This window comes from Hermetia illucens, chromosome 2 (assembly GCF_905115235.1).
Source record: "Hermetia illucens chromosome 2, iHerIll2.2.curated.20191125, whole genome shotgun sequence".
Classification (NCBI taxonomy): domain Eukaryota; kingdom Metazoa; phylum Arthropoda; class Insecta; order Diptera; family Stratiomyidae; genus Hermetia; species Hermetia illucens.
Window position 1 is genome coordinate 189,195,085 of NC_051850.1, and position 25,499 is coordinate 189,220,583.

Genomic DNA, 25,499 nt, shown 5'->3' on the forward strand with positions numbered 1-25,499 from the left:
AAATATTACCGCATCATTGATTTTTTATTAGTTTTCTCATCAATTTCTACCTTGGTGAAGTGTGTTGACTGCGGTGAAAAAGTTAATTTTACATGTACTGGCAAAGAAGGGCTTGGTTTTGATATTCAAGTTACATGTGCTAAGTGTAATCCACGCTACGTTCCATCAAGTACGAAAATTGGTAGAACCTTTGAAATAAACAGTAGATTTGTTTTCGTTATGAGAATACTTGGACTGGGACTCGCCGGCTGTAACAAATTGTGTGGATTGATGGATTTGACAAAAAATTTTGTAACGAAAACCACATATTCGGACTATATTCATAGAATTGTGACTAAAGTAAAGGAGACAGCCGAAAACTTTTTCTCATTTGCTGCTGAAGAAGAAAAAAAATTGACTAAGAAGTATGAAAATAAAGATGAGATAACTGCTTCGGGCGACGGAACTTGGCAAAAACAAGGATTTAATTCTTTGTATGGTGTAACTTCACTGATTGGTCACTGGACAGGACAAGTTTTCGACATCTTTATCAGTAGCCTATTTTGTCAACTGTGTGTAATTTGGAGAAAAAAACTGACGCCAATTGAGTTTGAGGAATGGTTTGAAGAACATGAGAGTAGTGGTCAATGTACAGCTAATCACTCAGGAGCATCCGGTAATATGGAGGTAAATGCAGTTATTGAAATGTTCAAACGTTCAGTTGAAAAACATGACGTCAAGATCGGCAACTATGTAGGCGATGGAGATAGCAAAACTTACGGCAATCTAATCAAAGCCAAGCCTTACGGCGATGATTTGATTGTAGCTAAAAAAGAATGCGTGGGACACGTGCAGAAGAGGATGGGCACACGTCTTCGAGATTTAGTTAAAAGTCATGTTAGGGAGGTTCCCATCAAAACAGGTAAAAATGCTGGAAAAAAAGAAGAGTTAAAACTCTTGGAGGTAAAGGCAAACTTACAGCAATAACCATCGATTATCTTAGTCGATACTACGGTTCGGCTATTAGAAATAACTGTAACTCAGTTCAAAAGATGAAAGATGCCATTTGGTCTACATTTTTTCACCAGCAATCAACTGACGCTCACCCACAACATGAAAAATGTATGAGCGGCGAAAAGTCATGGTGCCCTTATAGCGAGCGTTAGCTACAACAGGCGTAGAAAACTTTAAACATGATTATTTTCCGCTGCCACAAGATGTAATTGATGCAATCGAACCAATCTACAAAGATTTAACAGATGAAAAACTCCTGAAAAGATGCATTGGTGGCTACACGCAAAATGCAAACGAGTCACTGAATCATATGATTTGGCAAATTGCGCCGAAAAAGTTATCTGGCAGCCTTCCAATCGTTGAATTCGCAGCTAATATTGCAGCTGTTACATTCAATGAGGGTTCAGGAGCTCTATTAAGTTGTATGCATGATTTGGGAATCGGCCTTGGATCGAGTGCACACGCCTACGTAAAAGAAGTTGGCGCAGAACGAATTGGAAGGGCAGAATTCAATGCAACTACGCAGACAAAAGAGGCGAGAATTCAAGAAAGACTTGACAAAAAAATGAAGGAAGATCAGTATATTGCAGAGGGAACTGTCCTTTATGGTGCTGGAATCGATGACTCGGTGTAAGGTAAAGAAAAAAAAAATTTTCCATCATTATTGTTTAGTTTTTTGTAGTTCAAAACTTTAAACGCGTTTTTCTCGAAATCATTTTTTTTTTCCCGTGTTCAATTGCCTGAAAAAACTACTCGACCGAATCTTTTCAAATTTGGCACACGCTTTCTACATATAAAATTACTTCCCCCAACGATGCTTTTTTATTTTTTTTCCCCCTCTAAGGGTGTTTTCCACCCTCAAAATGGCGAAATTTACCGTGTAAAATCGCAATTTTGACTTAAAACAATCAGAAAAAATTAAAAAATCAAAAAATGATAAAAAAAGCATCGTTGGGGGAAGAGTAAAATAAATTTACGTTAACTATATCTTCTAAAAAAATTTGTAAAAAAAGTGTTTTTTTTTGCACGCTTGACCCTACCCCTCCCTTAATGGGACTTGTATTAGTCCCATCGCTTCCATTCATAAAAATTGAATTTAATATTCACGCAAGGCGATTGTCCGCGCAGAAAATTACGGCATTGCATATAATATTCAAGTTTATGCATCTTCCTGCATTTTATGTTATGAAATTCATACAATTAAATGCCACTATGAGTGCGTGTGGAATGCACAACATCTCAAGAATGTTGTCTCAGCGATTGAGGCAAAACTAACGGGGATATGCAATTTTAACCATTCAAAGATCTGAATCACTCCGACCGATCTGTTGAACTTTAAAGCGATTTTCCCACACTTCACCTTTTAAAAGTCGGTGACGGCCGTAGTTTAGTCTATTGCATCGGCCTTTTGAAATTTGGTACATACTTTCCGTGTATAATTTACGAGGTAACGCTGTCGAGATTGTTTTTAAACTTATTTTTCATTTCACAGTAGCAAATATGACTATCTTTTAAGCCAAAATCGCGTTTTTCGACTTTTTAATGTTACCAAAAATCAAAAAATTACGAAAAGAAAAACTCAACAGCGTTACCTGGGGAAACTCATATACCAATAGAATCACTTTAGTTTTTGTGCTCCAGTTACAGGCATCACCGCAAAACAAATTTTTTTCGAGACATCTCAGCAGATTTGCTGCCAACGGCTTAATAAGGTGCGTTTCATAATTATAAGGTCACTTTAAAAATCGCATTATTTCCAAAATGGCAGACTGTAGGGTAACATAATGTCCAACGAAAGTGATGAGAGGCGAGAGACAAAAACACACAAATAACTTCTGCATGTGCAAAAGTAACGGTACTTTGTTTATCAAGTTAGCTTCTCTTTATTAGTTTTTCACAATTACAAGGGTTTGATGTTTACGTTGCAGTTTACAACTTAAATTGTGCTCGAGTAGGTATTTTCGATTTAATTAAAGTAAATTTCACAAAAATCCGCGTGGTAAAGGACTTACTGACTTCGAAAAAGGCAAAATAGTGTCTTTAAAGGAAAATGGAGTCGGTATGAGAAAAATTTCACGGCAAATTGAGCGTCGTCTGTGCGTTGTTCAAAACTTTTTGAAAAGTCCTAGGTATGGTACAATGAAGCGCTCTGGACGTAAAAGACATCTTGATGGGCGAATCGAAAGACAAATTATGCGCAATGCCAGCACTTCAACAATGTCCCTAACACGCTTGCGTTGCTTAGCAGGTGTGAATGTTTCACGATCCACTATTTGGAGGACCCTAAAACGTGCTCAGAAAGTTCGATATGAAAAAATGAAACAAGTACCGAAGTTAACTCAAAGTCACAAGGACGCTACAGTGGCATTCGCATTGAAAAATTTGGATACAAACTAGAATACGGTAACCATTATCTTATACAGTTCAAAGTAAAAATGTCTGAAGCAAGAAAATAAATGGAATCTGGATGAGGCCGACGGTTTTCGTAGCTACTGGCGTGACACTAGAAAGAAACTGCTTCGTTTTACGACACGAAATTTCGGCGGTTGTAGCGTGATAGTTTGGGGTGCATTTTCTGCAAATGGATGCCTTTCACTGCAACTCGTTCCATCTCGAATGAAAAGTAGGAATTACATTCAGAAATTAATGTCAAGTCCTAGAAAACAACCTGGTGCCCTTTTTAAATGAAAATGGTTGCCCACTATGGACTTTTCAGCAACACAACGCACGAATTCATGTCAGCCGCGAAACAAAAACTTAGTTTTTGTCAAAATCCATCATAGTTATGGAGTGAACAGCGTGCTCTCCGGATTTGAATTCAATTGAGAACCTGTGGGGCATGCTTACACAGCGGATTTATAAAGATAATCGGCAATTTGATACGGTTAAAGAGCTTCTAATGGCGGTACACAATGAGTGGCAGAAAATTTGATTGATTAGTTAAGTCAGTAATAAGAACATGTATGTGATCTTATAAATTTCAAACAAGGGCGTAGTATGTAAAATTGAATTATAAAAAAATACAACTAATTTAACAAATTTGGAGAGAATATATTTTTTTCATTTCTTCGTAATCATCTTTGTTGAATATTATGTTACCCTACAGCTTGCCATTTTGGAAATAAAGCGATTTTTAAAATGACCTTATAATTATGAGACAATTTATTTTTCGCTGAAATTGTCAGTAAATATTCGTAACATGTTATTCTATATTATTGTAATATTTTCATTTCGCATCTTGCAAAAAAATGTTTAAAAAAGTGTCTTTTTCCGCCAACCTCCCTCTCCCATATTCTCTAAACTTAAGACAAAGAAATATTACAATGTACGCGACTAAATTTAACGTCTTTACCGTCAATTCCCCTTTGATAAATCTAATTGAGAAGGTATTCATTCTCAAAAATCAAAGGGATACTCTTGGGACACTCTGAGTCGTCTTGCATTTGACCGTACTCTTAAGGATTTAATAAAGTACCCCCAACTTGTGTCTGTTTACAATGCAAATGTGATGATACATTTTATCCACAGTTTCTTTCTTTCTTTAATAATTTGATCAACCCACGTCGATGGCGTCAACCATACTAACGCGTCCCCATCCGTTTGCTGAAATGCACTTCAGCTCCCCCTGAAGTCATGAATTTGATTCGGATTTTTTTTTTCTGGAGTATCGTTAATTAAAAGTGAAAATGCTATACACGAAATGAATTAAGTCGTATTAAATGATTTATGTAAAATGTCTTTGATTGTGGGAAATATGGTTGAGGAAATATAAAATACAAAGTCACCCAATGGCATTTCTTTTACCTTTCTAGCAACTATTTCATAATAAGATTCCTCTGTAGGAACGAACAATTACCAGAGCATTCAGTTTTCCACGCACCAAATCTTGCGTCCATTGAACGATACAAATACAGACGACATTGATTAAAAAGTAGTAGCGAACCGCTAGACTTTCTCTTTTCCAGTTCAACTTGTGATAACTATTTCTTTCTAAGATTCTGTGTGTTGATTTTATATCGAGTTTATGGTATATGTTATGCTATTGGAAATATTTCAAGAAACCTTGTTGTATATGTATTTAAAGTTTACTTTTTGGTTTGAGGGTTTACTTTGTTTTCGCTATTTAGTAGTCGTCACTTTTCCTTCTTTATATCAACTCGTTTTTTTTATATAAACAATAGCAAAAGTTCGCACTTTTATGAAAAACACGAGCAACTAATACACATCATGTAAGCATGCATGTGAAAGTATTTTTTCTTTGAAAATTAAATAAAATTTCAGTGATAAAATGTTCTACAAAATAAAGGCTGTTACATGTGAGTCGGAAAAAAGGAAAGAAACGAATAAGCCAATCAAAGATAAAGTGAAAGAATATTTAAAAGATAATGTGAAAGAAAAAAGAAAAATGAAATGGAAATTAAACTTTAATATACACATATCGTAGTGTATGAAAGAAAGAAAACTAATAAATATCGAAATTTAATGAAATAAAAATATGAGGGGGGAAAGTAAGATAACATCTTATACGGTATACATAGTTGCCAGGCGTTCCGATAGTGCTGCCGGAAATTGATCCACGAAGTGACGCCAATTCTCATCACCAACTTGTGTCTTGAAGCCGTGCAATATCTAGATAGCAAAAAGTAAAGAAAACAGAAAAAAAGTAAATTAAAGATTAAATTTGTTCAATTTTAAGAAAATTGTAAAGAGATAAATGCCTTTTGTATCATGTGATGTAGATCATTTGGTGGGTTAACCCATGATGCAACAGCGTCACAGAAAAATATGAAGTGTGGCACAACTCCTGCCGGATTCACGGTGATCATATGGCACATTCCGCGAAATGCTGAGTCCTTCTCGTCATTATCTCTTATATGACGTAGAGACGTACACCTATATTAAGACAGATTATATGTTTCAATATGAACTTTTAGCGCCTAAATTCAAGTTCAATTAAAATCATGATTAAATCAAATAAATATATTATTTTTTTCATGAAAACAAGTAGAAAAAAAAGAATAAAATTAGAAACAAACAGAACGAAAATTTGACTAAATTTTTACGCCATTAATTCCACAAGATACAACACAATGCAATTAATTACAAATTGAAATCAATTTCAGAATATTGGAACATATTCCTTAATACTTAGTAGAGACCACATTTAGCCAATAACATAGTTGACTGCGATTTCAAGACTTCATACACATGAAAGTTTTTCAGAGAATATACTGAGCAAATTTTCCACCATATTAACCCCAAATTGGTGCCTTCTCCCTTCATTCTGCCTTAAAACTTTGAATAAGACTATTATCAAAGCATTAATTAATTAATTAGTAAATGACGCCGTTTTCTTCAAATCAAGCCTTGAGTACCTAAAATATCCTTAAATTTTTCACAAGAATGTTTAGCTTTCAAGATCGGACTTTGTTTCCTTGGAAGGAATGGTTGCACATTGGATTATTAATTCTCTCATTCATCAGACTTGGGGGTTCGTACATAGTGAATAGAAATAGAAAAGCAAAATTTTGAATTGCATTTCTGTTATGGGCCCTTTTACTACATCTGAGGGTTATCAAGAGACAACCTCGGATTCGTACGTACTTGATTTGCGTAATTTCAAAAACACAGCATGATCAATCTCTGAAATAATTGTTAAGTATAAAGGCAATCCTAAAACTGATATTTACAGTTAACAAGACGTCAATCCAATTTCTTTCCACCTAACCGATTTCAGAACCTCTCTCCAGCAAAAGTGCTAAGTTTCAAAATGTTCGTTGTATTTGACCATAAAAAATACGACAATTCTGGATATTTCGGGGAACCTACAGTGTAATGTCTGCTAACTGATAAGCGATTCCCCTAATATAATTTCCAAAACAAAATTACTTGACTGATAACAATAAAAGTGGTCAAAAATATACAAGTAATGGAACTCTACAAATTTTCTTAAAGTGCAGTCTTATCTTGGAGCAACAGGGGATTGAATATGTATGCATCTAAAGCAAGTTGGCAGTAAAAACTTTAAAACTGCAAGAATTTACTCCAGAAAGGTGAAGTCCAGAGACTAAATTCATAAAAGTTACCAACTGTAATCCCAATTGAACGAACACAAACAGAATTGTAGTTCTCAGAAGGATTGTCTCTTTACCAAGCATATCATTACCTCAACGAATATGATCGACAATTTCAGTTACTAACGGACTTTAATTCAATCAGTGAACCGTTAATAATATAGTTCGTGACCCTAGGTGCAATGATTTCGGGAAACTCTCACAAGGAACATCCCATATCCAAACGCCATACACACTCCCTTATGCAGATGTTTTCTTAGCGCTCCACAACGAAGCTGATTTCCAGTTTAATTTGTCCAAAAGTGGAATGACCGCCTCATGCAGAAGTCTCATATTGAATTTGGACAAGCAAAATTTTGACGACCGACCCCAATGAAACAGGCAGAGAACTGAGCGATTTAAATATATTGGACCAAAGCTATCAGCAAATGGTAAAATACACTATGAAAATTGCTTCACGCACCAGCGCAACTTGGATGAAGTAGCGATGCACAAGTGGCCCTCTTTGTGATCGACGCACAAACGAACGCCTTCAATCGCTGTCTATGGCTCTGAGTGTTATTATTATTATTATTCTGTTAAGGGAAAGTCGCACCGCGTCCTTGAAGAACTATTGTGCCCCTTTTACTGGTTATAGTGTACCTATTGATCATAGTATCTCAAGCAGGCCTATAACCGTTAGGAACTTTAGTATGTTCCCTATTTCCAGATCTTTCAGCTTTGCATCTGGTATTAAGTGTTTTCCCAGATGCCTCGACCTACTTTGCACAAGTGCCGGACACTGTCCCAGGACGTGTATAGAGGTTTCGTCCTCCTCCTCACAAAACCTGCAGGCTGTGTCCGTAGATATCCCTAGCTTCCCTAGGTGATAGTTCAGCCGACAATCACCAGTGAGAATTCCCACTATGATTCGGAGGTTCTTTTTGGTGAGGTTTAAGCAATCCTTTGTACGCATGGGTTCGTATCCTCCAATAAGCACCCTGGACTGCTCCATCCCTGGTAGGCCCTCCCAATATAGTTCCCTCAACCGTTTCTCTTCGTTTCTTAGATTCATAGCCATGAAACCGTTTCCGATTCCACAGAAGGGTTCTGGCCTGTGTAAAGGCATCCCTGCTCCCTTCTTGGCTAGTTCATCCGCTGCTTCGTTGGCTTCCAACCCAGCATGGCCTGGAACCCAAAGTATCCAGACCTTGTTGGACGAGCCGAGTGTATTCAGTCTCTCAAGGTATTCCCATACCAGTTTAGAGTTCACCTGGTTGGACCAAAGTGCCTTGATCGCTGTGGCTATCGGTGAGAATAGCTATGTTCTGCCCCCTGTAGTTCCTTTGCAGATTAAAGGAGGAGGCTCTGAGTGTTGTCTGTCAATCAAAGACAGGAATGCCACACCTAGATATAAGATGCTGCATTGGACCAGTGGCGTAACACGACATGATTCGAAATGAGGACATCAGCAATTGATATTGGACTGCATTCATTGTGGAAAAAAATGTAAGAGAGTTGGTGGTGTACATGTAATTCGCACGGATCAGAACTCACTAAGATAGATCTGAACATTGAAGTGGGCAGGGAAACACCAAAAAGGAATCGAAACAACGATGGCTTGATTTGCTAGATAGTAATTTGAGAGTCTTTTTATTCTAACTAGATCCGACCTATGACCCAGAAAAATGGCACGATCGATTGAGACGAGCCGACCACGCGCTACTGAACGGGGCCAACGCTAAAGAAGATCAGATTAAAGATCCATTATTTGAGCATTTGTTGAATATGAAATGTCCTAACTAATTTATACTTGCAGCACCAGTACAAGCAGACTCCCTATTGATATTTCTCAACTGTAGTGTTTCAGTGATGGACAGCTTGGTTACTGTAGTATCTAACTCCACCTTGAAAAAGAATGTATTTAAACGCAATCTGTTGCTACGTAGAGAGCAATCATACCCCATGCGGGGGAGATCGCAGGATGCTCTTCAGGTTAGATTTTCTCTCTGGGCAAGCGATGGAAAAACTGTTGGAATCAGCTGCACCATGTTTTCATCGACTTTAAGGCCACCTATGTTAGCATAGCCAGGGTAGTACTGCACACGGCCATGCGATTCCGACGAAATTGATAAGACTGACTAGGCTAACCCTGACCAATGTACAAGGTCAGATAAAAGCAGCAGAATCACAGCAGGATGAAAAAGTGCGTTAAGGGGAGGTTCTACACTTGCGTTTTCAACAAATCGATTTTCCTTTGCATTTTTTTTTTAATCTGTATCTACGAATATGCCACTAAAAGGATTTTGCCGAAAACATTCTTTCCCAAGTTTCTGGAGCCTTGAAAGCACGCATCTCTGGCCTTTTGAGGCGTCCCATGTAAATTAAGAGAAAGAGCTCAACTCATCGCACGGGAACCTACCTGGCTCTTGGAAAAAAACGAGGTTTTACATCGTTGTTTGGCTACGATTGTTGGGAGTTACAGCGGGAAAGCGTTTAACACGCTTATCAAATCTAGCGACCGTAAGCATGTTTGAAGCGTCTCAACCGAAGCACGGTGTCAGGTATACATCGTATATATACATCGGCCATGGCGACAGTAAGACTTTCTTTCAAAGGGATTCTTGATTCGCGGCCGTGTGGAGACGAGGTAATTGTAAAGAAAACAGTGCGTCGGTCACGTCGAGAAGCGTTTGGGGTCGCGACTACGTTGACTGATCAGCTTAATAGACAGCACACAACTGATAGGCTCGCGTTTCGTAGAAACCCCGATTCCATCGAAGACATGAAAAATGCCATTTGGGCCTCTTTGGAGCACTGAACTTCATCAGATGAAACACTCCAAATGCAGAGGGAGAGGAATATGGCCAACCTGGAGCGAATTCGGGACAAGGAGGGCGAGCTTTACGGCCCTGATATAGCAGATTAATGTGTAAGTTCCCCAATTAAGTTTTATACCGTTTTTTTATCATTAAATATTTATCGAATCGACTGATTTTTTTTTTCATTTGTTCAGTAAACATTCCTCCCTGATAGGCCGAACATGATTTTCAAATTTCTATTTTCAATTTTACAACCCCCAGGCCAAACAATTGTGTAAGTGTTAAAGCCTCTCCTCAAGTTAAATATGAGAAAGTTCAAATTCTTGCACTTCAACTCTGAAATTTCTTGCCATTTGTCCTGAATCCATGGTATTATCGCGATAGTTTTGGTTGTCCCTAAAGGTTGGAGTGTGCGAAAATCTTCTGGTAGCACGCAAGTCCAAAGTTATTATGAGAAGCGACAAAAATTTTAACTCTGTGTCAAATGTAACAAATGTAACGATCATCGACATCCAAATCAATATCGAAGATTACCAAGAAATTCTGTACGTAGCATGTTACCATATTTAAGGGGGTCATCCCGTGTGTCGGGTTGGAGAAATCGATTTTTTTTTTGCATGAATTGTATCTATATATAGTGGAGAATATGTGGGCAAAGGGATTTTCCGATATTTCGAGTTGTTCAGAAATTAGTGTTAAACAGGTAAGGAGTTTGCAGCCACCGCTAGAGTATTCAATGAGAAAGAGCATCGAATCTTTTTTTACCTGATAGTTTTTTACCTGAGCCTTATAAATTCGAATACAGGTATAAAGATAAAAAGATGGAAAACCAATCAATTGTCTAAACTTATTTGCTGTTTGAAATAAAAAGGATAATCCAGTCTAGAGTGAGCACTGAAAGGCGTTCAAGCTGTACTCAGTTATATTTTGTTGTAAGTATTGTGCTGTTTGTGTGTTCAGTGATTTTTTTAAATGGATCGTACGAAGAGAGATCGCTTTAACGATCAACGTAATGCTCGCACTAAAAAACGAGTATTTCATGGGAATCGATACTTATCAGAGAAGAAAAAGGACTTCGCATCAACATCAGCAAAGAAACTTTTAGCAAACATGAACATGGATGTTCCAATTGCGACAACTTTTGCATATTGTATATTGGATTTTGCTGGAGTTTTCTCCGGTGTTTCTGCAAATTTCTGCAAATAATAAAATATACGTAGTAGTAAAAAAGGAATGCGTAGGACATGTCGAGAAAGGAATGGGAACGCGGCTTAGAAATGCAAAGAAGAATCACAAAGGCATTGGTAGAAAAGGGGCTGGAAAACTTACTGATAAGTTTATTAACGATCTCACTACATTTTTTGGGCTAGCTATTCGTCGACACGTAAATTCGATAGAAGGAATGAAGCAAGAAATTTGGGCAACTTTCTTCCATAAATGTGCTACAGACGAAAAATCCTCAGCACCAAAACTGTCCAGCAGGCGAGGACAGTTGGTGCAAATGGCGCAAAGCTAAAGGAAAACTGGATAGTTTCCAACACGAGAAAGCACCTTTGACTGAAGAAGTTCAAACAGTCATCAAACCAATTTACGAAGATTTGTCACGAGATGATCTCTTGAACAGATGTTTAGGAGCAGAGACCCAGAATAACAATGAATCGTTAAATGCATTGATTTGGACTTTGGCTCCTAAGCACCCTCATTCTGGGGCCAAGGATGTAGAAATAGTCACTTTTCTGGCTGTAATTATTTTCAATGAAGGATTCAATGGCATTCTCAAAATCCTAGTGACAATGGGATGTCAAGTTGGTCACATATGTTAGGTTTATGCCGACCGCCTAAATGAAGTGCGAATTTGGCGGTCCGAACGACGATCGACTGAGCTCTCTAAAAGAGCCAGAATTGAAACCAGAGAGCAACAATCGGCGTTACAAGACTTTTTTGAAGAAACGGAGGGTGCTCTCTATGGACCAGGTATAGCAGATTAATGCTGAGTTAAAATTTTACTGTTGATAATCACATTTAAATTTTCAAATGCGTTTTTCTCGAAACTGCATCTTGAAAATCGGCTGCCACCATAACTCAAAATCTATCCAACCAAATTCTTTGAAATTTTCACGACTTCTTTAGTACATATTTCTACGGTCCGCAAACTAGGATAATTGCAATCGGACAGGTAGTTTTTTTTTATTCATAAAAAAGCCGTAAAAAACACCAAAATTCAAAAAATCAACTTTAAAAGCCCACTAAAAATTTACCTTTTAATATTTTCTAATTATCCTAGTTTGCGGACCGTAGAATATTGTTCACATTAAAATGCCATTTAGTTTTTTTTCTTCAGATGAACACAGCGCCCTCCAGCGTGGCAGCGGAAAAACACCTTTTTTTGGAGATGGGTACATAAATTGATACGTATTCCGAAAGCTAGCTACGAAATCAAGCTGAAAAATTTGTCACATATACTAGAGATATCAATAAACATATGGTGAAAAAATCACGTTTCTATCTTTATCCAGTCCTCCAAAATAATTTTTCAAAAAAAAGGCAAAAAAAACGGCCTTCACCCGGGATGACCCCCTTAAGGCGGTTTCGATCGGCTAAGCTAAATTTTTTGCATGATAACGCAACAGTTCATAGGCCGCAGTCTACAAAAGACTGGTTTGCCGCTTTTAAAGGACTTATTCTAAATTGACCTTCACTTTTTCCTGACTTAAACCTAATAGAAAATCTATTGGCAATTATGGTTCAAGACATTTACAATTGCCGCCATTTTACCAACATTGAGGAGCTGAAAAAGGCAATCAAGGATAATCGGACATTTCTAACAGAAATTATAGGAAATGTTCGGAAAAGGTACAATGATACACTGTTTACATATGTATATATAGAACATGAAACTATAAGAACAATTAATAAATGAAGATACAAAATATAATTATGAAAATGTGCCCAACATTAGAATTTTAGGAGTTTTATGATACTAAAACGTCCACTAAATTATTATCGGAGATCTCAAGACAATTATTTATTGAGAAAAATACAATTCAGAAAAAACTAGCACAACCAACGTGCGAGTTAGGCGCCACTACTTCCTCCAATATACACTTGGTTGATAGAAAACAGCAAGACATTGTTATAAACTCTGGTAAGACTCATATCTAAGATATAATTGCACCTATACGTAAATGGCAACATTTTAGATCCTTTTTGCTAGTGAGACACCAGGGCATGATTTCACACTCCCATAAAACTTCGTATTCCTTCTAATTCCACATAGACCTGTGCACCAAATGATATCCAAATGAGAGTAACCACTGCATCTGCATAATTCCAGTTGATTCTCAACGCAACTCACATACTCAGGTTATAATCCCTTTCAAACGGTATCAATTCAAGAAAATTTGTGATCTATAAGTGTTGCAGCAAACCGCGATGTATGACACTGAGAACCCCCCAATTATTCCTCGATTTCCTCAAATTCTAGTTAGAGCAAATGCTTATAGAAGTCCAGTCGGCTCGAATCGCTTGGATAATTGCTCACATGGGAGAAATTGTGTTCAATAATTTGAAAATCTGAACAAGACATAATCCTCATCCTCCTCTCACTGCCACAATCACTGTCAGCGGCAGTGATCTGCCCAGAACTGAGCGATTTAAATACCTCGGGTCAACGCTATCAGCCAATGGAGAGCTGCGTTATGAAATTGCTTCACGCATTAACGCAACCTGGATGAAGTGGCGTTCCACAACTGGTGTCCTTTGTGATCGACGTATCAACGAACGTCTCAAATCTAAAATTTACCGCAATGTCGTCCGTCCAGTCGCTCTCTATGATTCTGAGTGTTGGCCAACCATAAAAGACAATGAACGGCGTCTTGCGGTAATGGAGACGAAGATGCTACGTTGGACTAGTGGCGTCACACGTTTAGATCACATCCGAAATGAGGATATCCGCGATCGTTATGGGGTTGCACCGATCGTGGTATGGTCACGCAATTCGTGCAAACGAGAATTCACTTGCCAAGATTGGTCTGAACATCGAAGTCGATGGTAAACGACCAAAAGGCAGACCTAAGCAACGGTGGCTTGATACGCTGGATGGGGATTTGAAAGCCTCGAGATTGCACCCAGATCAGGCATTCGATAGAGCCAAATGGCGAAGCCGATCACGACGAGCCGACCCCGCTTGTGAACGGGACAAAGGCTGAAGAAAAAGAAGAACAAGATATAATCCTGCATGGTAAATACTTTCCAAAAACTTTAAATCTATCACGTAAACGAGGAATATACTGTCACAATCATTTTTACGAAATGGCAAACAAACGGAAAACAAATCAGTGAGAACAAGCCTTACTAAAACTCAAATTCAATGCGAAAACTTGTTTACAGCTGTTTAGTTAAATTTTCTCGCTTGTTACGCCGTTTTGTGTGCATATCTTGAATGAAAGTAAAATTGTGTTGTAATTTGTCGTATAATGGCTTAAAACACTGAAAGCTTTATTAAGTTGTCTTATAAAACACTTAAGGGGAGAAATTCACATCCGATTGCTTTAAAGACAACAGAATCAAAAACGTAATCAAATTTTCAATCAATTGAAAAATCAAGTGAATTTAAAAAAGTTAATTTTCTATAAAGTTCAAAGAAGGCTCTTTATGAGGTGCATATACACTTAATTTATGCTAAAACACGTTTTACTTGACCATTTTGTATTTTTTATGAAATTTACCAACTCTGTCTGAATCAGCCGAGTTAAATCTTAAATGAATGATCCTGTTGCGCGATTTTCGGAAAAAATGAATTTACAGACCAAGTACTGAGCTTAGAAAATTCCTACAACTCAGACTGTTTCAACTTTTCGCAACTGTTGATTATAAAACGAAGAATTTAAAACTCCACGATATTTGCAAATGATGAAACCTATAGAATTTTTTTAACAAGCTCGTGAGCTCCATATTTCAACGTTTAGTGATCAGTTAACTCAACGACAAGTTTAGGTATTATCGAATTCAGCACCCACAAAGAGCATTCATGGCATCCAATTACTAATTTGTATAACTTATTTCAAAATAAACAGAAAAACAAACACAATAAAATGTTAGAACAATTTCCTTATTTGTTGCCAAACAAGGTTCGATTTGGAAAATTATTTTGAAAATAGTTATACAGCAAAAATGAAGCAAGTTAGCGTTTAATTTAGGAAATTATGAGATTATATGATTTACTATTTACTTTTTATCAAAACTAAATTATATTAATAAATGTAATAATTCATAATAAAAGGATTTGTTACACACCACTGCCGTACAAATTCTTGTAAATAAGGAGCCACTTCAACGGGGCACACATAACCTAGACGACCGATTGTTATAGCTAAAAACAACAAAAAAAGAAAAATAATATACATAAAAATCACATAAAAACAAATAACGATAATTCAAAGAGATATAACGAACTAAATTGTTCTGCAATCTTCGTTAGAATATTATGTAATGATGTATATAGAATAGCGCTTATTTGATATATGAATATAAGATAAAATCTCGTTTGCGTTGTTATTAATCATTCTAAAGTGCTTAAAATTAAATGGTTGCAAGAATCGGACATATAAGCGATTCAAACTCAACGAATCCATTTTACTTTACATCATTAGTAAACAAATAACTCAAATGACAACACCAGCAGAACATATTATCCATTGTGATCGATATCCGTCTATTCTTTCATCACAGAACAAAATGTTGACCAGAAGAAAGTGACAAGACCGATGTGTTTGTAAAGAAATCAAAAAACAAGACTTCAAAATAGGGAGCCCTGTTTAAAGACTTCCCTTTTGGAAACACGTTTCATTGCTACCAAAAGCTCTTAATTCTCAAAACTAGAATATTAAATTTTATAGCTAATATGTCCTTTCTATTGGTATGAATATGAAAAATGTGTTTTACATTTTGGAACTGTAAAAATATTATATAAATATATATACATGTCGCATTCAAAATAAATGTTACTCTGATTAGCTTATAATTGAAAGAAAAGTATTAAACATGTATTAGGTATGCTAGTCAAACCAATATCGAAATATGCTAGAGCCAAATTTCAAATAAAATTATCAGTGACTATGAAATAGCGTTTGCGTGAGCGTGGTAATAATCTTAAACTAATTAATAATAATATTTGCCATATCTGAGTGTGATCATGGTTGGAGGAAGAAAAATTAAACAGCGCGAATTTAATTAAATTCGTTATTCCCACCTCTTAAGGAGACGAAGAGTAGACCGTAAAGTGGACAAAGCAAAGGTAAGGAGGCGCGTGTGTGTGTGTATGGTGGGGGAGAAGCTACAGCTTCTGAGCACTCAGGCCGTGTTGGCCCATTGTACTCGCTTCCCCCGTCTAACGGAATATTCCGGACTCGTTAACGTATCGCAGGATTTCCGTTAGTGGATGTGATGCTACCCGTCGCAATTCGAGAACATCGGCACCAAAGATCTGATGCCTGATGCGTCCATAGGCGGGGCATTCTCTGAGCCTTTCCCTGAGAAACCTGGTGCTGTGCGTTGTATCAATACCTCGCGCAAGTGAAACGGCTAATTCTCGCGCTTCTTGTGTGCTCTCGAAGACTTAAAATTTTCTTCCGAAAACAATATTTTACATCTAATTTTGGAATTACTGTTCCCCGGTCAATTACCTTTTGTTTGAAGTGCAGTGATTTGTAAATAACTCTGATTTTTTTGCATTTTAGGCGATCTTCGTTACTAATTCCTGTTTCTCTGTTGTCGAGGATACAGAAAGTGTTATGTGGTACTGTGACAACACGCTCGCCTATTGTGCGCTAGATACTGAGTTCGATCCTCCTACGCCCCACTCTACACTCTCTTTTTTCTCTAATAAACTATACTGTTGCCGAATCTTTACAGAGTGCGCGTAATTTCATTCTGAATTGAACTTCACATTACTATTATCGATAAACTATTGTGAACTTTTTTCAAATTTATTATGGCAACTTCCTCACCGATTTATGGTACTCTGTGTGCCATTTGTAAGGAGCCGGAATCTATTCGCTCCAAATTTTTAGACTGCGATGGGTACTGTGGTGCGACCTTCCACGCCAAGTGCTTGGGTATTCCCTCTGCGTTTATAGACATTCGGGCTAAATTTTCCCCTAACGTTACCTATCGCTGTAACGCCTGCTGCGGTACCACGTTATCGGATGCAATTCAGCTGCTGCATCAACACACGGCGACTTTGGCATCGATTCAACTTGCTGTTTCAAAATCGCCGACAATTCTGCCCCCGCAAGCTGCTGCTTTATCGAGCTCCAGCGTAGTCTCAGCTCCTGAGATTCCGCTGACTGGCTCTGCTTATACCTCGCCGGCGACTGCAGCCAACAAAACTGGCGCCATACCTAAGTCGCCCCGGTCGACTAATTCTAATTCTCTGCCTCGATCTGCCTCGCTTAATTCCAGTGTGTCCATAAAAGATGGTATCAACCCGATGACGTCCGCTAGCCTACTGAAAAATCCTCCATCCGAGGGACAAGTTCCCTACGCAACATCGGATGCGCTACGAAGTTCTGGCGTTTATCCTACAGTCGCTACATTAGCACCACCGCATGCTTCCTCCTGTGTATCATCGACGCCCGCCACCGCTGAACCGCAGGCTCTTCCGACCTCATGTCGTCCGAGCGGCCCCCAATTGAACGTCGCCTCGCCACCGAAACAGCTGTTCGTGTCAAGGCTAGCGTACTCCACTACGCCCGACGAAATTCTGGCCTATATCAGAAGCAAAAGCAACTCAACTTTGTCACCTCTTTCCTGTATGAAGCTGACGAAGGATGGCTCTCCTGACCGAGTGATAGCTTCCTTCAAAGTGACATATCCCCATGACTTCGATGCTATCGTCCAATCCTCCTTTTGGCCACAGGGGGTCTTCGTTAAGCCTTATCAGAGGTCTAAGATTCGTCAAAATTTCCGGCCCGCCCGCCTGCCTCGCCGAACTTGAATGATTCCAATAACTTTACGCTATTTTATCAAAATGTAAGGGGTCTAAGGACCAAGCTGTCGGATTTCAAACTGTCTTCCTTAGCATTCCAACATCATGTCATCTGCATTTCTGAAACCTGGCTGGATGACATGATTTTAGATTCTGAGCTCCTCGAAGGTTACTCTGTCTTTCGTTGTGACAGAGACTGCGTTGCGCTTGGCAAGACAACTGGCGGAGGTGCCCTAATAGCTGTTAAATCCCCTCTCCGTGCCGAAATCATCTTTTCCTCCTCCTCCTCCTCCTACGATTCTGTTACCATACGTGCCCTTCCGCCAAACGTATGTCCCTTTATCATATCGTGTGTATATTTTCCCTGCCTAAGCCCGCCTTCTCTGTACGAGGATTTCTTCGACAGATTATCAGAGACCCTAACCGTTTTGTTTCCCTCACTTCCTTTCATCCTCTGTGGTGACTTTAATCTTCCTATGCTCTCCTGGCCCGTTACACCTGGCCTTCCCTCCCTCCCTAATAACTCGACCCACCCTTCCCTTCCTCTATCCACTTTCATGTACACCTGTGGGCCCTCCAATTTAACCTTTCTAGAAACCACTTAGATCGCACTCTTGACCTTGTCCTCTCTAACCTTCCTGTACGTTATCTTTCCCAATCCCTTCATGCTCCGTCTTACGTTGCCCCTGACGCCCATCATCCTGCTCTCGAGTTCGATGTTCAGATATCCCGACTCCACTCTCCTGTCGCTCGCAAGCCTACCAAGTTCAACTTTCGTAACGCGAACTTCGAAGGTCTGAACGCAGCCCTGGCGTCAATCAACTGGGTCCCCCTGCTCTCTCCATTTACATGTGACCAAGCACTCAACACTTTCTATACCATTTTATCTGATCTTCTTCCTTATTACGTTCCCTCCTCTCCTAAGTGCTTACGCTCTTACCCCGTCTGGTTCACCACTGAAATTCACAAAAAACTACGTCAAAAACAGACTGCGAGAAAGAAGTTCCTGTCTTCTAGAAATGTTGCTGACTTAGTTTTTTTCAAATCCCTTCGTTCCTCGGTCAAATCTTTAATACGTAAGTCCAGACAGGAATATTTGTCCAGCGTGGAAGACTCACTAAAGCGCGGAAATCTGAAACCTTTCTGGTCCCACATTCGCAACTCCCGCTGCCCCGCCCAGTTGTCCCCTCCGTCCATTAAATTCTCTGGCTTCTCGGCTAACTCCCCCCAACGATCTTGTGATTTACTCTGCCGCTACTTTTCGTCAGTCTATGTCCCTCCTCCTTCCTCCGAATCCCTCCCGATAGTAGATGCAGCCTGCCCCGCATCGCCTACCATTCCCCTTCTTACCCCTATCCTTGTCGAGTACCTCATTGGCGAACTTGATGCCAAGGTCGGACCTGGCTACGATGGTCTTCCAAACCTCTTTTTGATCAAAACTGGTAAGTTCATCTCCCTTCCCCTATCTCTTATTTTCAACAAAAGCCTTGAAGAGAATCATTTTCCCAGCTTGTGGAAAGAGGCTCTCATTATCCCCATTCACAAAAGTGGCAATCGTTCGCTTGCCGAGAATTACCGTCCCATTTCCCTCCTCTCCTCCTGTTCCAAAATCCTGGAAAGATATGTCAGCGACTGGTTGTCCGCCCACTTTGGCCAACACATAGTGAAAGAACAACACGGCTTCGTTAAACGTAGGTCCACTGCCTCCAACCTGCTCGACTTTACCAACTTTGTCGCCAAATGTCTAAATTCACGGCAAGAAGTGCATACCATTTACACTGACTTCGCAAAAGCCTTCGACACTGTAAATCACAAGATAATTCTATCCAAACTCTCGTCCCTAAATGTTCCCATACCACTGGTTTTATGGCTTGCCTCTTACCTTTCCAACCGATCCTGCCGCGTCTCTTTTGACGGCTGTACTTCCCGCTCCTTCTCCCCCTCTTCTGGCGTCCCACAGGGGTCTATTCTGGGTCCTTTGCTATTTTTATTTTTTATTAACGACCTTCCTCCCCTCCTTACTTGTCCCTGTTTGCTCTATGCAGACGACCTTAAGCTGTTTTCCGCTATATCGTCGCCTATGGACTGTGTTTCCCTTCAAAATAACCTGGACACTCTGGTTCGTTGGTGCTCGACTAATGGTTTAGCGCTAAACGTCAGAAAGTGTCACTCTATGTGCTACTCCCTAAAATCCTCACCCACTTCTTTCTCCTACTCTCTTAACGGACATTCCTTATCCTGCTTAAATTCCACTCAAGACCTCGGAGTCACTTTCGACAATAAGCTGCGCTTTGACACCCATTGCCTCGATGTTATCAATCGAGCAGCAAAATTGTCAGGCTTCATTCTTCGCTCCTCCTCTGATTTTGACTCCATCCAACCCTCCTTAGCTCTCTTCAATTCCCTTGTGAGGAATACCCTCGAGTATTGCTCCGTGATCTGGTCACCCACCCGTAACTGTGATTGTCTTGCCCTTGAAAATGTGCAACGCAAATTCACCCGTTCTCTCTTCTTTAAGAAAAGCTTCCCTCGTGTGGATTACCCCTCCCGCCTCCGCTTTCTAAACCTTCCCTTCCTACAACAGCGTAGATCCTATCTGGATCTATGCACATTCTTTAAACTTTCCTCGGGCCTGATGGACTGCTCCGCCGCTGACGAGATCACCTGCCGTCCTGCGTCTTATAACACACGTAACGCAGATATTTTCAACGTGCCCTTCGCGGAGCTCGAAGTCTATTTTCATTCCCCGATTCCCAGGCTTTGCCGAAATTATAATGCAAAACAGCTTGGTCCTTTTAACTTCCCTACTTTAAGTAGCTTTAAACGTAGGATAAGTTTTTTGCTTTCTCCTCCTCCTGAGGCCAATAATTAATTGGAATTCTCTCTGTTTGTTGTCCGTTAATTAAATAAATAAATTAAATAAATAAATAGGAAATCCTCCGTGGATTCCGCTTCCTCATTACAAGAGGGACACGTATCAATTTTCGAACTCGAGATATGGCTGAACCAGTTTGGATCTGGCCCGGAATGGAGAAGATAAGTTCGTATCTATGCTAACCTTGCCAGGCTCTGCATGAACGAAAACTATTTTACATTTCGGGACAGATTCTACAAAACTACTTCGGGAGTAGCGATGGGGAACCCCCTCTCGCCATTACTCACTGAAAGGTTCATGTCATCAATCGAAGAAGAAATTGAATCGGGGGGAATAATGCCTAAAGTATGGTTTAGGTATGTAGACGACGTATTTGCGATCGTTAGAAGGGGCGACATAGACATGGTCATCTCCTCTATAAACAAGATTCATAATAAAATCGAGTTTACACTAGAGGTAGAAAAGGATGGGGTTCTACCTTTCCTGGATCTAAATGTCGTCAACTCTAACGGAAAGCTTAAGTTCGAGATATACCGTAAGCCTACAACAACGCAGAGAACGATACCGGTAACTTCACATCACATATTTTCCCAAAAAATGGCTGCCTATAATTGCATGATTCACCGACTGATCACATACCCTCTTTCAAAATACGGTTTCAACAAAGAACGACAGTACATTATTGACACCGCTATTAAGAATGGGTATAATTCTCAGACCATTGAGAAATTGATTGGAAGGAAAGTCAGACAACACAATAGGCATGCCTATACAACGCTATTTCGCAGCAGAAGGAGGCAACCACCAGACGAATAAGTATCCCATACTCCTACCTATTCAACAACATCAGGAATTGGGCAAAAAAGTACCAACTGGAAATCGTAGGTTCGAGTCGATCATCCACCTTGCGGAGTTTACTGGGAAGCGTTAAGGACCCCTTGGGAGCGAACGAAAAAAGTGGGATTTACCGAATAACGTGCAGCGACTGCAATAAAATATACATAGGACAAACGAAACGCCTGATAACGACGAGATTTGATGAGCACATTAGGGAAGCGGTAAATTGTGTTCGAAAACAAAAATCGTCCATAAGGTCATCAGTGGTAGCGCACATAGTCGAAGAAGCCCATATCATTCAACGCGATAACCTTGAGCTCTTGAGGCATACAAACCGAACGACAACCTTGGATCCTTGGGAAAGTCTAGAAATTCTGAGAGAAGACGCGACGCGGTTATTAAATACAGATTCCGGTAATTGCCCCTCAAAATTAATAAGACTTGCCGCGGTAATTAATAGATAATTAAGTTAATAATTTAATGTTTTTTCTTTTTTGGTAAAAGTAATTTAGGTAATTAGTGTTTTTAGTATAAATAGAACAGGAACATGAAGGGAGTAAGTTGCTCCCGAAATATATATATACATAATAAAATAAAATTGTAGTTTGGAGTAAGCTACTAATCTATCAATTTTAGACTTAACTACAAACAGAAGGCAATATCTAACATTTTACGTATGTTCGGTTCTGGCAGAAAAAGTTTGGTGTGTCGAGCAGCATTTAGGCTCTGCCACCTGTCATTATGGGAAACTTGTTCCCAGTTTTTGAAAACAGATTTAGCCAATGCTACTGATACTCCAATTGTTGGGGAGATTGACCCCTCCTTCGCTAAAGCGTCCGAGATTTCATTTCCCTCTATGCCACAGTGACCGGGTACCCAGAGTAGTTCCACCGTATTGAATCTAGACATAGAGTTCAAACGGTTTCTGCATTCCTGAACGATTTTCGAGGCGATCAAAGGACTGCTCAATGTTCTCAGTGCAGCTTCACTGTCACTGCAGATTGCGATGCGCCTGCCCTTCAACCGCTCGTCAATCACCCAGTTTGCCACCCTTAGGATCGCATAAACTTCGGCTTGAAAAACCGTTGCATATTGTCCCAAAGGAAAAGCCCACTTCTCGTTTTTATTCGAGAGGTAGACTCCGGCTCCAGAACCTTCTTCTGTTTTTGAGCCATCGGTGTAGAAGACTTCCGTATATCCCGCCACGCATTCCTCTGGGTCTTCCCCGTCCTCTCTACGCTTCAGGGTAACTACATAGCTCCTACCAAACAGATGCATGGGGACACGAGAATCGGAAGGCATTGTAAGAACTGGATTCAGTCCTCCCAGTAACTCTTCCAATGCTCTGTGCCCCCACATCCGTTGTTTTTCCATAGATCTAATCGAATTAGCCTATGAGCTGCTCTCATTGCAGTGCTTTGAATAAATATATCCAGGGGCTGCAAATTGAGTAGTGCATTCAGAGCTGCGCCGGATGTTGTGCTCATGGTACCAGGGTTAGGAAGCAATATCTAGCTAGTTTTCCCGGGTAAAGCGCGAAATAGAGCATTCAATATGTAGTGGAAAGACAACAGGAAACTACGAAACAAAAAGAGACCGTTTAAACTTCTCTTAGGATTGCTGAGTGGTTAGAGCGCAAGGCTGTCGTACGGAAGGTCGCGGTTCAAATCTCACTGGTGGCGGTGGAATTTGTATCGTGATTTGACGTCGGATACCAGTCGACTCAGCTGTGAATGAGGGCAAGCGCAATGCTAACTACATTGACTCCTAGTGTACCGTTACGGTCTTGAATGAAGTGCTCTAACACACTTCAAGGCCCTGATCCAACATGGATTGTTGCGCCAACGATTATTATTATTATTAGGATTGCTCTTGACCAGAAGTTAGCAGTAGGATTGGTTTAGAAGTAAAATTGGGAGTAGTTGCGAGAAAGTTAGATTTGAAAGTTTTTTTGGTATCTGAGTGAATAAACAAATGGAATAGTAAGAACTGTGTGAAATTCTACTGAATGAACAAATACACAGTTACAGTTAACGAACTGCTCATACCGGAATTTAAAGTCTTGGCTTCCGGCGGAACCAATGCATTCAGTCACTTTCAAAATGAAAACTTTTGTTACTCAAATTCACTGAAATAATGAGGATTGCCTTCGTGTTGTCTTTAAAAATATACAAGAACTCCAAATTGACCTAAAGATTGGAACACAAAAGCATGGGAGTACAATGCAGGTGTTTGCAACAGAAATGTGACGTTTACCGTATTTTACGTATCTGTTGTCCAGGAACAAAGCATTGTATCAACAATCCATCAAAAGTGTCCACCTGTCGACGGGCAAACTACTTCAAGACAGCACAAAATACTAGGTATTTAGGGTGTTGAAAGTGTATAAGGACTCTTTGCCTTCGATTAGTACAGTAGAAAGTTTGGTTGCTGAATTTAAACTTGGTTGTACAAGCCTTGAAAACGATCCACGCCAAGGACCTCCAAAAACAGCAACAACACCAGGAATCGTAGAAAAAATCCAGTATATCGTATCGGAAAATCATCGAGTGACTAAAAGAAATTTAGTAGAAGCCCTAGGCATCTCATTAGGCAACGTAAGCAATATTTTGACCTAAAGTATTGGGTTTCAGATAGCTGGGTGCACAATGGATGCCGCATTCGCTAGCAATGGAACAAAAACACATTCGAATGCGATTTTTTCAGCAACATTTAGATCGTTTTCGAAAGGATAAAGTGGATTATGTGGGCCGATTTATTACTACGGATGAGACTTGGGTGTATCACCATCATCCTGAATCAAAACAAGAAGCTAAAGAGTGGAGTGAGTTTTTTGGGATGCAAAAGGAATTTTGTTTGTGGGTTACTTGCAAACTGGTAAAACAATAAATTCTGAATATTATTGTAACCTTTTAGACCAGCTGAAGGAAAAAATTCGTGAAAAAGACTAGGTTTGCAAGAGAAAAAAATTCCTTTTTGTCAGGACAATGCACCGTGTCACAAGAGCATTTTGACAATGGCTAAAATCTATGAGTTCAAGTTTAAATTGTTGGAGCAACCACCGTATTCACCAGTCCCTAGCGACTTCCATCTGTTTCCAAACCTAAAAAATGCATGCGTGGAAAGAGCTTTTCATCAGATGATGAGGTCATAACAGCTGTGGAAGCGTATTTTTCAGCCCTTCCAGATTCTCACTTCAGGTATGGAATCCATAAATTGGAATCTCGTTGGAACAAATGTATTGATGTTCACGGAGACCACTGAATAATAAAGTGTATTTCAACCCATAAAATTGTGCTTTTCTTATCGACCCGCAAAACTTTTTGAACAACCTGGTATAGATAGAAACGTGTTAGAAACGTATTTTTAAATTGAGTTTTTTTTTGTGCCCATGCTTTAAAAGACATTCCCCCCTTCGGCATCACCACCATCTTCCGAAATGCCTCCGGGTAGACTGTGATGGCTTCTTCTGCATGAGCTGAACAGGATTTATTACAACTGAATATGGTTGCCATTTATACCTGGTCAACCATACCTACGCACCATCGTTCGCGATTACTCGAAATGTGCTTCAGCTTCTCCCAGGACTTCCCGAGAAGCGTGTACTCCTTCTCTCCTGTTCTGCGACAAGTGCTTTTGGGGCGACGTACTGAAATGGATTTCATGGCGTAGTTAGTAAAACAATTGTCGCCTTCCTTAATAGGTGACCTATCCAGAGCCACTTCCGTTTTCCGATCACTTCGCTGTGTCAGACCTGTGCACCCAACAAATTCTTCGTTTGTAATAATATCAAACCAGCGTACTACAATGATACGAAGGGCGAGTAACAGCGGGGTCAGATTCCATGTCCTACTCGCATATAGCAACACAAAAAGAGCACTAATTAGGAAAAATCTCAATTTTATCTTGGTGTAGTGTGACAAGACAGCGAA

The 25,499-nt window shown here is 39.6% G+C and overlaps 1 protein-coding gene across 4 annotated transcripts in view; it reads right to left on the reverse strand.

Moving 5' to 3' along the window:
* Nucleotides 1–5,209: 5,209 nt before the first annotated feature.
* LOC119647791 (transportin-1) overlaps nt 5,210–25,499 on the reverse strand; it is a 35,629-nt gene continuing 15,339 nt past the window's right edge. For 2 of the 4 annotated variants that reach the window (XM_038048989.1, XM_038048988.1), the window contains exons 9-11: nt 15,164–15,239; nt 5,712–5,886; nt 5,490–5,622 (exon numbers count right to left, since the gene is read on the reverse strand). In XM_038048989.1, coding sequence (XP_037904917.1) covers nt 5,515–5,622; nt 5,712–5,886; nt 15,164–15,239 — 359 coding nt within the window. In that variant the 3' untranslated portion in view covers nt 5,490–5,514. Of the gene's footprint in view, nt 5,623–5,711; nt 5,887–15,163; nt 15,240–25,499 lie in introns of those variants that run through there. The other 2 variants (XM_038048990.1, XM_038048991.1) reach the window with 2 other exon arrangements.